Below are 13,812 nucleotides of genomic sequence, written 5' to 3' on the forward strand. Positions count from 1 at the left end.
GTTCAGCTAAAGGAGAACAAAACATGTTTACTTTTCTGACTCATCTGTTGTTTTACGAGTTACAAAAGTAAAATCTCTGCTTTCAAGGGTCTCCAACCAGGACTTCTAATCTGTTTCGGACTGCTTGGACTTCAGTATTTTCATTATTTTGGACCCTACGGCACGTACTTGCTGTCATTTGAATCATGTTGGCTCTTTTGGAGCCAAAGCCTCCTGTTTTTTGAAAGCCGGTTGATGTGTCACATCAAAGTCATCATTAACTGACCAGGAAGTCAGTCCAAGTCCTAAAAGCCACAAAATGTCCAATACCAGGGTTCTTCACTCCCCAGGGCCCAGGGGAGTGGGCCCAGATAGTCCCTTTGGACTGGACATCATTGGGGCTCTTCCCATGGGGTAGTAGGCCCACATAGTCACTTAAGGATGAATACAAATAGGGCTCTTCCCACTGGGAAACTTTCCAATGGTGTTACTTCACACTAAACACAACTTGGGCTATTCCCTGAAGGAGTGTGGGCCCACATAGTCAATTTGGCCTGAACATAATTGGGGTATGGGCTCATGAAGTGAATTCAGGCTGGACACAATCAAGGCCATTTCCACGGGGGACTGGGCCCACATAGTCACTTTGGGCTATTTACAACCGGGGCTCCTCCCACAGGGGGGTGGACCAATGTAGTCAATTCGGGCTGGACCCAACTGCCTGCAAGGCCCCACGGCAGTTCTGGCTCTAGAGTGGGGTGCCGGTGACGCCAATCTTGGGGACGTAACTACATCTTGGGGTATTTACATTGATAAAGGGGTTCAGGTGGCTCAGGAATCTATAACTCTTATTGGACGCCTCCTTGGGGAGGTCTTTGGGGCATGTCCCACATGGGACATTTCAGGACACACTGAAGAGACTTCGTCTTTCTACTGGCCTGGAAGTGCCATGGATGGAATTAGCCGGAGGAGATAAAGGAATGGATATATTTTGTTGGACTGCTGCCCCCACGACCCGGTCCCACATGAGTGGAAGAAAATGGATGGATGGATGGAAGTCAGTCCAACCCTCTCCATCTACACATTTTGATACCCAACAATGATCGTTCCAACTTTTTCTTTTGTTGTTCATTGGATTTGTTGGTATTTCTTTTGACTTTTTGCAGCTCATGTCTGTATTTTCTCTGGCTTTTCTTGCTTCTACGACTCAACCGGATCCCTTCATGTCGATGGACACCAAAAGCCTTATCGTTTTGTGTTGTGGATCAAGAGCTTCACAAAAGCTTTACTCTGACGATGCTGTCTTTGACAGAGCGACTCTATGCTGTGATGGAAGACGACCAAACCAGTTTAGGTTTAGCCATAAAGAGCTGTCCCGGTTTAGGTTTTCTTCTTCTGCTTCATTTGGGCAGAAAATCTTTTAAAGAATGTCAGTTTTTTTAAGCGTTTTCATTAGTTCCTGTGAAAAATGGCTCTTCGTTTTCATTGATGTGTCGGTCATAATCTAGTTCACGGCCTGCTATGATGTGGCTGACCTGAGAGAGTCACACGTCACTCATCAATATCCTCTCAGGTCAACTGATTCGCCTGCTTGGGTCGGTGCAGGTCAGAGGTCAACGAGGTCAACCTTCAGGTTTCTTCACACTGAGGGACTCTTTAAGTGGTGGGTGGATTGATGGAGGCCGTTTGGACAAATGGAGGACGATTTATGAGGCCGACCACTGGCTAATGGACCCTGACTGTGACTGTGGAGCCGCCTCGGTCACCTCCGAGCCTCAGACCTTACTGGGAGGAACGACTGTGTGTGGGCTGAACTAGACGACTTCCAATTGATTTTTTTTTAAAAAGATCGCTCAGTCAAAACAAAGTCCCGTCATTTTGTTGGATGGATTTCCAATAGAAGCAGTTTAGATATGCTCCAAATCTTTACACCTAATCTGTCAGGCGTCTCTGAAGCCTCCATCAAAACCAGACATTTCCATTTCATCTTAAACGTTTATCTCTTTCATGTCAGCGTGGACCAAATCCGCTCCAAGAACATCAGATCAGACGCAGACATGAGGTTGGCTTTTTTGAATCCTTCAAACTCTCCAAACCTTTCCGAACGTTAAAGCAGCAGGTTATCTTCAGGAAAGGTCACCAGCCTTTCGGGTTCCGTCATTTTCTGAGTTCAAAATTAATAAAATGTGGCTGAACCAACATTTTGAAGGCCTAAATTTCACCTGGGCTGGTTAATAATCAATGATGTTGCCGGCATGTCAAAGCTGGTTTTAGAGGAAGAGAAATGTTCGAACAATGCAGGCTTTTATTTTGTACATCATTTTTATGTCATTAACTTCCTGCATCCCTATTAGGAAGTTAGTCAAAACATCGTTTTAGTTAGAAAAAGTAAGTTTTTTGCGGCTGGGTAGCTCGGTTGGTAAGGTGAGAGGCTACCATGCAGGAATCCAGGGTTACCAATTACCGTATCAATGGCGAGCAATTAACATCACCCAGTGAGGGTCCTTAGGCAAGACCCTTAACGCTGCTGCCCCCGAAGCGCGGTTAGGCTGCAGCTCACCGCTGGGGATGGGTCAAATGCGGAGAAGAATTTCCCCATTGTGGGATCAATAAAGTACCAATTATTAATTATTATTATTTTTTTATTTATAAGTACCCAGATCACAACCAAAGTTCACTGAAAGTGCCGCACTAAAGAAATGAACATTAAATGTAGGGATTGTAAAAACTGAAGTCACTGCAAACAATTCAGATCATTAACAGAAAAAAATTAAGTTAACTGGAAAAGCCCAGAAGATTTTATTACAATCTGGGATTTAGTTCTTAGAGGACCAGAAAGAGACCAATTAAAATCATCTGGAACAGAAACGAGACAACAGTCGGATCATAGAGGGATTATTGGTTTGCTGATGATGGACAATGTTCCTACTTTTTAGACCAATCCTCACCTCACTGATGTGACTTTTTATTTGGTAAACAAACACTTTATGCCTATATGCTACGTTCAGACCGGCCTCTAAATGGACGTTCAATTGGAAAGTCTACGTAAACGTGTGTAAACGGGCTTCCGTGTTCAAAATGCTCACGTTGACCCAAGTTTCTATGACAGTTTTTGTACTTTACGTACAGTAAAGTAGGCTACGTAAAATATGCGTATACTGAATAAACCAACCAAAACTTTTGAACACCTCAAAACTGAATTTGCGTAAAGACCTGTCGGCCAGAATCCCCGACAGACATCAGCGTGCATCGACGAATGATGAACGCGAGAAATGCTTGTGAACCATTTATATGACCAAAGTCCGAAATTTCATGCGTGGAAACTGTGCGAAAGTGAGCGACCTTGGGAGCATTTCAGGCAGATAACTCAGGCAGTGCGTTTACTTGGTTACCCCCCTAGGGCGGTTCAGTTAACCAACTCACCTGTTCAGCGTCTTATTTAAGTCCAGGTGTGCAAGTCGTTAATTCTCTTTCTTTACCGCAGGCCCCGGCTTCCACCTGTGAGCTCCGTTAGGAGTAGTTATTACCCAAAAGTTTATGGAAATTTGTCTCATGGAATTGCACGGAGTCTTATGTCAAACTAAAATAATGTGAAATGCCAATTATAAAGGAATGTGAATGTCGTACAAAGAATGTTAAAGCAAACTAAAGATGTGTAAATAAATATTTGACTGCATGAGTTGTCTGACTGAAATGTACAAAGTGACTGTGTGACACGGGCCTAACAGCTAGAACGTGACAGCATCACCCGTACATCACAAGAGTGTGGAACTTCCATTAGCCTTATGAATGCTTCCTGATACTTTAACCACAACAATGGTACATTCCATTTTCATGACTTCCTTGGAGGTTGCTGTACAAGGTGACTGCAAGACACCACCCCCTCCCACCCCCGCACCACCAGGTGCATGTGACTGACCAAAGCAGTTTCTATCGGGGCTTTTTTACATTTACTACTTTTTGAATTTTATTCAAGAAATTAGTTTTGTCGAGGTTTAAAAGTAACTTCAGGTATTTCTTTTGGAAGCACATTCAGTTTAATCCATGTTTGATTCGGTCTCGGGGGGGACGGACGATTGTTCCTGTAGAAATGTTTCTGTTAAATAAAATAATCCTGAAATTCTCTAAATTGGAGCAGTTTTCACTGCTTTTGCTAGTTAAAATGACAGTTTTGAGCTTTTAAAAAAAAAAACACTTTTACACCAAAAGGAGCCGCATGCTGGTGATTTTTTTTTTTTTTTTTTTTTGACGCCAGAACACACAGCTCCTTGTTCGTTTGAATTTGTCCTCATTAGTGACAGTGTGCAGATTTTTTTTAATGCATAGCAGTGATCAAAATAAAAGTAAAGAATAAAATGTGTTTTGTTTTTAATCATTAGTGATTGCTTCACCAAACCAAATCCAAAAGTGACGTCCGGAAGGTTGTTGTTGTTCTGAGTCAAATGGCTTGTTTTCTTCATAAGCGCAGCCCCAGAGTGACCTCTGTCATTTTGTTTTTCTCTTCTTCTCCCCTCTGCCTTCTTTATTCTGGCCACGTTGGACCAGGACCCTGTGGCTGAACCTCCAGAGGGAGATTGATTACAGGAAAAGAGGAGAATTTTGTTTGCTTTCTGTTTCTGCTGCTGTTTTTTTCTCCATCAGTGCTTCTCAGCTTTTTGCCTTTTTTTTTATTTCACACTATTTGTTTTGTTTCCCTTCTTTCTCCCACATCATTATTTTCTTCTCTTGGAAAGTTAAACTTGGAGATTTCGATTTTGTTTAATGGATCTTTTAGTCTGTAAAAAGTCAGAAAACCCAAACAGATGTGGACAAAACTTTGACTTTCTTGTTGCTAAAATCCCAAACAACAAAAACAGCTCTGATGGTTAGCAGAACATCTTCTACATTGGGGGGGGGGGGGGGGGGGGGCTGTTTAATTGGTTCCAGTTGGAAACATCTGGTAGCAAGTTGGACTGGATGCTAATGCCAGATGTTCTCTGGTTGCTATTAGTTACGACACAAAGTATGTTGATGTTTTGGCCTGTTTCCAAGTCTCACCAGGGACGCATCTTCCTGTTCTGGTGTTTTATTTTGAAAATCAAACCTCCCCCTTTTTTATCAGCCTGATCCGTTTCCCCTGAAAAACCTGCCCGTTTGATTGATCTTCTAGTAAGGTGCTGCAAAACCGGTCTGTGTGAACGCACCGCATGACTGAAACTAGTTCTGAATTGCTTCATTCCTTTGACTAAATGGTTTGGAGCCAGCTGCAGGTTTCCAAGTCACCACTGGGGGGGCTCTTTGCAGAGACACATCAGTCTCCATTCATTTAAGTGTAATCTCTTTGGTCATCCTCTTTTTCTTTTTCTTTTTTTATCCATAAGGGAAGTTTTATTAAAACTAACATACAAGTGGAAAGATCCTTGGATGAAAAAGATGGGATATAAATTGACTGAAACTGTTTATTTTTATTATTTGTATAGGCCGTTCTTCTGATTGTTTGTTTATGTGGAATGTAGAGGGAGTAACATGTATCTCAGGGGAAGTGCTATTTCAAAATAAAAGTTGGGAAAAATGGATATGTTAGATGGTCCTGGGTTTAAAACCATGCAGGGTGTGGTTTTAAACCTTCTGGATGCTGACTCATGGGTCCTGATGTACTTAACTGTTGCATTTGACTTTTTTCACTGCATTCTATTACCTTTAACAGACAGTAGTAGGAGAGAAAGTTTGGTCAGAATTATTGGAACTTGGCGTCCCACAGGGTATAATCTTGGGACCTCACCTTTTTTTTTTGTCTTTTGGGCTCCATATTCTAAGAATTCACCTCTGAGCTGTAAGCGGGACTATTTGGCATTGAGCAACCTCGCCCCCATTCACCACCCTGTTGCTGAGAGCTTGGAGCAGGGAGCTTATGGCCCTCCTATTATAGTTTCTATGTCACACCTAAAAGCTTTTCCAACTGTGTTATTTTATTTATTTTCTGTCAACGATTGGAATAGAGAAATACCCAGAAATTCTATTTTAAGCTGAATTTTCTTTGTAAAAGTCCTCCATCATCACAAAAATGCATCATTTTCATCAGAGTGGGTCTCCTTCCCAGGCTCCTTTGTTTTTCGAGGACAACGAGGATTGTGCGATTAAAGCTTTTCAAACCTAAATGACGTGAAAACAGAAGTGGTTTTCTTTTCAATCAAAGTTGTCTAGCTCCTCCTAACCTCACCTGCTCAACACCTCAGGTCAGGTAATCGGCTGCAAAACCACGTAAGCGTTGGGAAGCTTGTTTAAAAACTCAATTTTGAACTTTGGCTTGAAGCGGTTTCTAATTAAACAATTGAATAAATGTTTATATATTTTATGTTGTTTTATTCTTTTTGGACTGTCTATGTAATTACTCCTGCTAAGCACATTTTTATAGTATTTTGTCCAATTTAGCTCTCAGAATCCTCAATTTAATCAGTGATTTAGTTCTCAGACCTCATAATCTTCTCAGGGGTTTTTGAACTTCATCTAACTTCCCATAAAACAAGGCCTTCCAAATATTTGTCTCTGACCTTCATCTTCTTCATCGTAGATACTCCTCTGATGGTGAGGAGCAGCAGCGACTCGGCTTTGGCTCCTCCCTTTGAGAAGATACCCACACCTCCACCTGAGGATCCAGACTCCAGGCCTCCAGATGCTGTGAGTTATAAAAAAAATAAAATAAATAAAGTTCCTGGGTCAGCTGGCTCTCTGTTTTACGGTCCAGGCAACAGTGGCTGATGGGTAGTTTTTACGAAGCAGAAACATCCTTTTGTCTGCGCTCCCCTCCGTCGCCCCTCTCCCCCGGTCCGGCACGGCGCCGCAGGCTCTGCTTTAAAAGGGTCATCTCTGACCGCCCTCCTCCTTTTTTTTGCCATTAGGCAAACTTTTGTCTGCTGCGTTCTCTTTGAATCCGGGGGTGGGGGGGCTGTACTGTCTGAGTGATGCGCAGCAGAAGGTCACGTTGCAGGAACACTGAAGTAGAGTCGTTCTTCCCGCTGCGCTCAAACACCGACATCAGCGGGCGGCGAGTAAACACCGGCATGTTTGCTGTCAGAAAGCATGGACTTCATCTGCTTCCAAGTGTTTTAGCAGGGAGAAGACGCTCAGTCCACATGCTAGAACCATCCCAACAGGCCCTCATGGAAATGACAAAGGTTATTAGTAATGTCGTTAGAGGTTCTGCAGGAACGTGTGCCAGAACCCTCAGAGTTCTGTTTTACACTCTGTGTCCCGTTGAGGATCCTGATGACCTCAAGCTGTATAGCCAGGACCCCCCTGTGTCAGAGTCTGGACTTTTTTTTTATGTTCGCAGCTTAGAAGCAACAAAATTTCCATTTTAATAAATAAAACGTGTGACTTAAACATGAAAAAGTCTTTATAACCAAAGGTTTATCTTTTATTTTGTGTTCTGATTTAATTTGAAATAATAAAGGAAACATGCAACCAAAACATCTGTCATTAAGGGGACAAAGTAGGCTCCGCCCCTTCCCTTCATTCTATTTGAAGTCCAGATTTGGGAAATCTAAGATTTACTTCAAGACGGACACTTTCACATTTTCCGGGACTATAAGTCGCTGCGGAGTATAAGTCGCACCAGCCCAAAAATGCATTATAAAGTAGAAAAAAACACAGATAAGTCGCACTGGACTATAAGTCGCATTTTGACGGGAAATTTATTTGACAAAATCTGAGACCAAGAACTAATAACTTTCACAACCTCATATGACACAATCATAGCAGACTGTTTATCTCATAATTTCACAGTAATTCTTTCTCATACTTATTTATTTATTAATAACTATATATATAAATATAAAATATTAATAACTAATACTCTGTTTTCATCCTGTATTTGTAGAAACAGTTGTCATTTTTATTGCATTTCTGAATCTATGAAATGATTGGAAAATAGAATATTATGTTGTTAGCCTTCAAGATCTTAATGTAAAAAAAGGTTTGCTGATTCTCTGAGTCACTTAACATACTCTAAACACTTAACATACCTCATACATCAAATTGACCCAGGAACATCATCTCTGTTCCTCACAAATGAACATAACAGGAGGGTTAACAATGTATTTATTTCAATTTATTTCTATTATAAGTCGCTGCAGAGTATAAGTCGCACCCCTTGCCAAACTATGAAAAAAGGGCAACTTATTGTCCGGAAAATACGGGTATGTAGGATTTAATGAAATGCTTCCAAACAGCACAAAGAATTTTTATATTTTTCTTAAACAAACTATTGGTATTTGAATATTTATCTTTGCAAAACATATCCGTAGATTAAACCAACTTTTCAAAAAATAAATTTATTTTTCTTTCCATCTTCTGAGTTTTAAATCTGTGAACCTTTCACCTTCAGACAGATAAAGACAAAACCGGTAAAGCGAAATTATTACTATTTAAAATAAAGAAGTGATAATGAGAAGAAGCAAAAGATTAGTGAGACAAATTATAAATATTGTTGCTATTTCAATTTAAAACATTTTTACCCCTAAAAAAAGCCACAAAAATAAAGTTTATAGCAATAAACTTTATTTTTATGAATCACCAATTTAAAACCGAAAATATTTAAAGGAAAAAATAAACATCAAATTAATCGTAACTGGAATATTATATGATAGAAGTAGCCTTTATTAGCGCCTTTAGTCCCATCTGGTCTTAGATGTTGGTAGGACTATCTGCAGGTGAAAAATGGTCAAACCAGGTCATAGTGAACATTTTGGAGTCGGTGAGATGCAGGCATATCCCACAGATTTTCTCATTTGTTCAATTTTGGCCAAATCCTGTTGTTTATGCAAGAAGCCCGTTGGTGCTGTTCCCGTGGAACCTGTTAGTGATGAGGAACTGAATCTGACTGTAGTTTGTGTGGACGTCCTACGGGTGCTTATGTGTCACATGCACACCCCGTGCATTCAGGCCCGCTCAGTATGGAGCCAGCACTGGCACCTCGCTAATGGCTTGAGTGTGGCGTAAGGACGCTGTCCGACGGTATCACCTGTACCTCAGAAGTACTTACAAATACTTGCTACACCTACCACAAGCACAACATTGGTACGTTCCATTCTCTGGACATTCCTTAAGGTGGCCGTTTGAGTCACACCTGCGCTCCTCTCTACGACCCTCCATGAACCCGAACAACCCAAGCACCTGTGTATGTCAACCCCCGAACGGGTCACGTGACCAAGAATTAAAAGACCAACAGCTTACATCTGAGGTTTTTCCAGGTTATTTCGCGTTCTGAGCCATGGAGAGGAACTTGAAAACTGAGAAGACGACCTTAATCAGATCCAGACATGGTTTTGGCGATGACCTGATGTGGTTCCAACCAAACATGAAAAGAGAAGTGAACCGTGGCGTGGACCAAACAGCACAGGTGCTGACGATATCCTGATTCAGTCTTTGGTCCAGTTTGACTCATTGTACTCAACACTACAGATCATCTGGAATCAAGGAAAACCTTTCCAGTGATGGTGAACTTCAGTTTGACTTTCCGATTTTTAACCTTAGCCATTGATGATTCACTCTTGAAGTCCCCTGTCTGATTGGTTTTGTGCGCTCCACACACACACCACAGCACAGACTTAGCGCGTGCGGGCAAGCGTGGCGTCGCCCAGAGGCCGTCACGGCTCCCGGGCTTATCGAGTCCTGGGCCTGATGGACTCCAGAGATCGATACTCTGTCACTTCATCCTCTGCACCACTTCTCCGCTCATCTCCACGCTCCCAAAGCAACGCGCACACATCCACTTTTGTTTGTTTTATCTGGACGGCGGTATTGAAGGCCTGATAAAGTGTAATTTGGGCTGATGGAGTGATGAATATGCGCGCTGCCCCCTTTAATTGATCCGTGTGTGGAGAGCTCAGGTTGCTTCTCAGTCTGGGCTGCCGGGCGGCTAATGAAAGAGCTGAGGAGTGTTAAACAAGCACTCGCCTTTTTAATTGACTCAGACTTGATGCCGCATTTAAACCCAATAAATAGACCTTTGCTTTTTACAAGGAAAGTGCAGAAAGGCCTCTTCGTTTAGCCATTTTCCCTCCTTTTCCCCTCCTAGGTTCCATTCAAATTTAAACATTGGATTGCAGTAAGTAGGTAGGGGCTATCTGCTGGTAATTCAAACTCAATTGAATGTCCTTCCAAGTCACTTTACTTAATGATTCTTCAACTTCAGTTTTCAGTTGTACTTCAGTTATTGCTACAAATGGTAAAAATACGGAGAAAACGAGTTTAAAAAGGCGTGAATGACCAACAGCGGAGTTAGCACTTCGTTTTAAGCTACGTTCACATCAAAGTGTGTCAGGCTTTGACCAACCAGGGACTCTGATTCGGAAGAGACATGGAAGGGACACATGGGCAACGTCTTTCACAATTCACAGAAGTGCCATCCATTGGAAAAGAAATCAAGAATGTGCTTTATTTGCCTGTGAACGTAGCTTTAGCCCTAATGGACCTTCCTGCTGCTCTCGTGGATTTGTTTTTGTCTCTGCACAGCTCTGTCCAGGATCTATCTTCACGTCTTTGTATGGATCCAGATCCACATTAATGGCAGTCGAGGTCTTTGCTGGGCATTCTCTTTGTAGCATTCTTTACCTTTGCAGACCATCCTTGTCTTGTGAGGCTTTATCAGCAGTAAGATTTTGTGGTTTCGCAATCTGACGCCGTGTTCACACCGACGGCGCGTCAGGGATGTCGAGGTTCAGTTTAGAGTCAATGTTTGGATGCGATCTGTGGTCCTGCTGCGTGTCGGGCGCAGCGCAGTTTGAGTGTTGTGAGAGTCGCGGTGACACTGAATTTGCACGAAAGTTCAGAGTTCAAGAAGTCTGAACTTTGGCGAAGTTGTCGCGTCGCCTCAACCCATCAGGGATTCGGCTTTAGCCACGTGACATTTTCAGTGTCTTGACCAGCGGGAAGAATACAAATCCAACATGGCGGACTGTGAGCGTTCTTGTCCTGAACTCCCATCCATTTTCTTAACCCGCTGGCGCCGCGGGGTTGCCAGAGACGGTCTCGGCTACTGTTGGGTGAAAGTGAGGTACACCCCAGACAGGTCGCCATCCTGGGGCTGGAGCTCGCTCGCTACGCCGCTGCAGCATGGCGAGGCAGCCAGAATGGAACTCCATAAGCTGGTGATGTATTTCTCCTTTTTATGGAGACAATGACAAAAGGTTCCTCTTGAATTTTATTTTGTTGATTTTCCTCCTCTGGGACTGACGAGGGACAGCAAGCCTTCAAACTGGGTCACAGAGACACAGAGGTAGCGGCGGAAAGTGGCCGTTCCTGGAGAGAGTCTGAATGACCTCATGAACCCAGACATGGAGGCGGGATTACCGACGTTTTTGTAGAACTTTTTTTTAAACAACACATTTTTTGGAGGCGTGTACGGCGTTTGGTGTTCCTTCTGTGGTCTTTTCTTTTCTCAAATAGATTCCTTTTTTAAGCCAAGTCTATACATTCACACAGAAGTTAACCATACCAGAGTTGACTTAGATCAAAGGTCATGTTAGTAGTCCAGGTGAGCTTTTTCAGCGACCAAACGAAGCACCGGAGAGCATCTTTCATCCACCGCCGTGCTCCACCAGAGGAGGATGGGCTCTCCTCCCTGAGGTTCTGCTCTGCAACTGTGATTATTTCCTGACACATTGGTGAAAGCCCGCCGCGCTCTGCCGCCGCCTGATGTGATGCACATGATGAGGGTCAGGGAGCAGCGGGAGGGAGCACGGCGAAGCTGCAATCTCGCCGCCGCCGCCACAGATGAACACTCTGGGTTGAGGAAAAACACACAAAAGAAGCACACACTTCATTACTCATCTGTTTGACAACAAGCACATCTCATCTGTGGTGCATCGGCACACACCTCCATGTCGCAGCAACACGCTCCTGACAACCAACAACTGCTAACATTCAGAAACACAACGACGGAGGAGACAACCTGACAGGATTCCCAAACTATCCCAGTTTTTCATTTCCTTTGTGACATTTAAAAACAGTCTTGTTTTTACGTCTTGCAGTCGTCCTGGACTGAAGGAATACTCAAAATACTTAGTATCCATAGAAACATTAAAAAAATAGTATATTAAAACCAAGATGACATCACAGCAGGAGAAAACATTTAAAAAAAAGAATGGGCCCAAAGTCTCCTATGGGGTTCAAAGATAAAAGTTTAAAATCCACCAACGAAACCAAAACACGCGTGTCGGGGAAAGTTTTGGAATTATTATGGGATGGCCACAGGACCAACAGCATGGTGGCCAATTTGTGGCAAAGTTTGTAATTCTGCTTTTTTCACATTTTCCCACAAAATGCGAAAAAGGAAACTTTTGTTCAAGCGAAATTTCACACACGTTCACAACTTCGCTTAAGGTTTCGTTCACCTTTGACCTCAGAAAGAGGCGGCCATCTAAATTTTTTCCAACAATCCCTTCTTCAAATATAATTTTCTCCTAGGCATCGCGATATATTGCCTCCAGCGTCATCGGGAAGCCACTTGGGAAAGAAATATTACAATCAGAAGTTGTAGGTTTTTAACCTGTTGTTAGCCTGGCAAGCTTACAAAAGTGGCGTTCCCCTGTAGGTCGCACATTTTTTACCAACATATTATGAAAAATGTAATACACAAAGCGTTGACTGAAGCTGAATGAATGCATATAACGAAGAATATGAACATATCAGGAATGAGCGCGTAATTAACAAAAAAACCTCAGTTTCCAAGGAAATTTGAAAGTTTACTTTTGCTGATCCTTCTAAAAATCAACCTGTTCTTCATGCCGAGGCGACCAAAAAATGTAATGGTTGCTATGGAAACAAAACATCGCCATTTTGAAAAAAAAAAAAAGTTTTTTTTTTTTTTTTTCCATGAACTTGTCACATACATCTCTGAACGATGTGGGAGGGGCAGAAGGGGGCGAGTGAGGGGTGCAAAGGAGCTGCTCAGCCAATGAGGGGAAGGTCAAAGGGGGGGTGTGACGAGGCAGGGGCACCATAAAACATTGGTTCTGGCTTAGGCCTGCACAATTAATCGCAAATTTATCGTTATCCCCATATCAAGCTGTGCAATATCCACATCGCAAGAAATGGTAAACCTTAAATGTGCTAAAACAATGTGATGACAGCTTGAAGTATTTCATGAATTGAATAACTTCCTTTCTGCGTTTGACCAATCAGATGGAGCTTTTATGTTAGACGTTGCCTTCCTAATTGGACGAGGGACGAGATTTGAATTAAACTTTTGCAGTGAAATGGAAATGTTTTTGATTTATTGTAAGTCATTTATTGTAAGTCACTAATATTGCGAGTTTTCTTCATATCGTGCAGCTCAACTCTGGCTCTAATTCTGTTTGAAATTTCTGTTTGGCAGCCTCACATGAGTCTCAAACAAATGCAGGAGTAGTTTCTGAACCAAATCCCTCACGATATTTTGAAAACGTGACCTATTTTATTGTATTTTTTTATTAATAAAGTGCTGTGGAGGGCCTGTTTAGCAGTTGATGGTAGCAGGAGAGGACGTGCCGTTGTTGAGGATGGTCTGCAAACCCTCCTCTTCTCCCTCCCCAACCTGTTGTCCACAGTCAACCTTCACGCAGAACAGCACCTGATCAACTTTTCAAGAGGATCAAATGAAGGGAGGAACTGATTGGCTGCAGTAGATTCTTCATCAGTAGAAGCTCAAAGCAACACCATGCAGTCCTCATGAGGCGACGAAGGTTCAAACCCTCGTGAGGGATTCACCGTCGAGTCTGCGCCGTGGAAATGGCGTAGCGGGAAGATGCACAGCAACAAAAGAGCCTGGGGGCTCGTCTTCCTGCCCCCGCACTGAGCTCTCCTTTGTGGGGT

At 42.7% G+C, this 13,812-nt stretch overlaps 1 protein-coding gene across 3 annotated transcripts in view; it reads left to right on the forward strand.

The window, feature by feature from the left end:
• Positions 1-13,812, forward strand: part of pard3ba (par-3 family cell polarity regulator beta a) — a 167,972-nt gene that overhangs the window by 35,835 nt on the left and 118,325 nt on the right. For all 3 annotated transcript variants that reach the window (XM_023966108.2, XM_023966113.2, XM_078931566.1), the window contains one exon: positions 6,530-6,636. In XM_023966108.2, coding sequence (XP_023821876.1) covers positions 6,530-6,636 — 107 coding nt within the window. The remainder of the gene's footprint in view (positions 1-6,529; positions 6,637-13,812) is intronic.

Source organism: Oryzias latipes, chromosome 2, assembly GCF_053564925.1.
Source record: "Oryzias latipes strain Hd-rR chromosome 2, Olatipes_Hd-rR_3.1".
NCBI lineage: Eukaryota > Metazoa > Chordata > Actinopteri > Beloniformes > Adrianichthyidae > Oryzias > Oryzias latipes.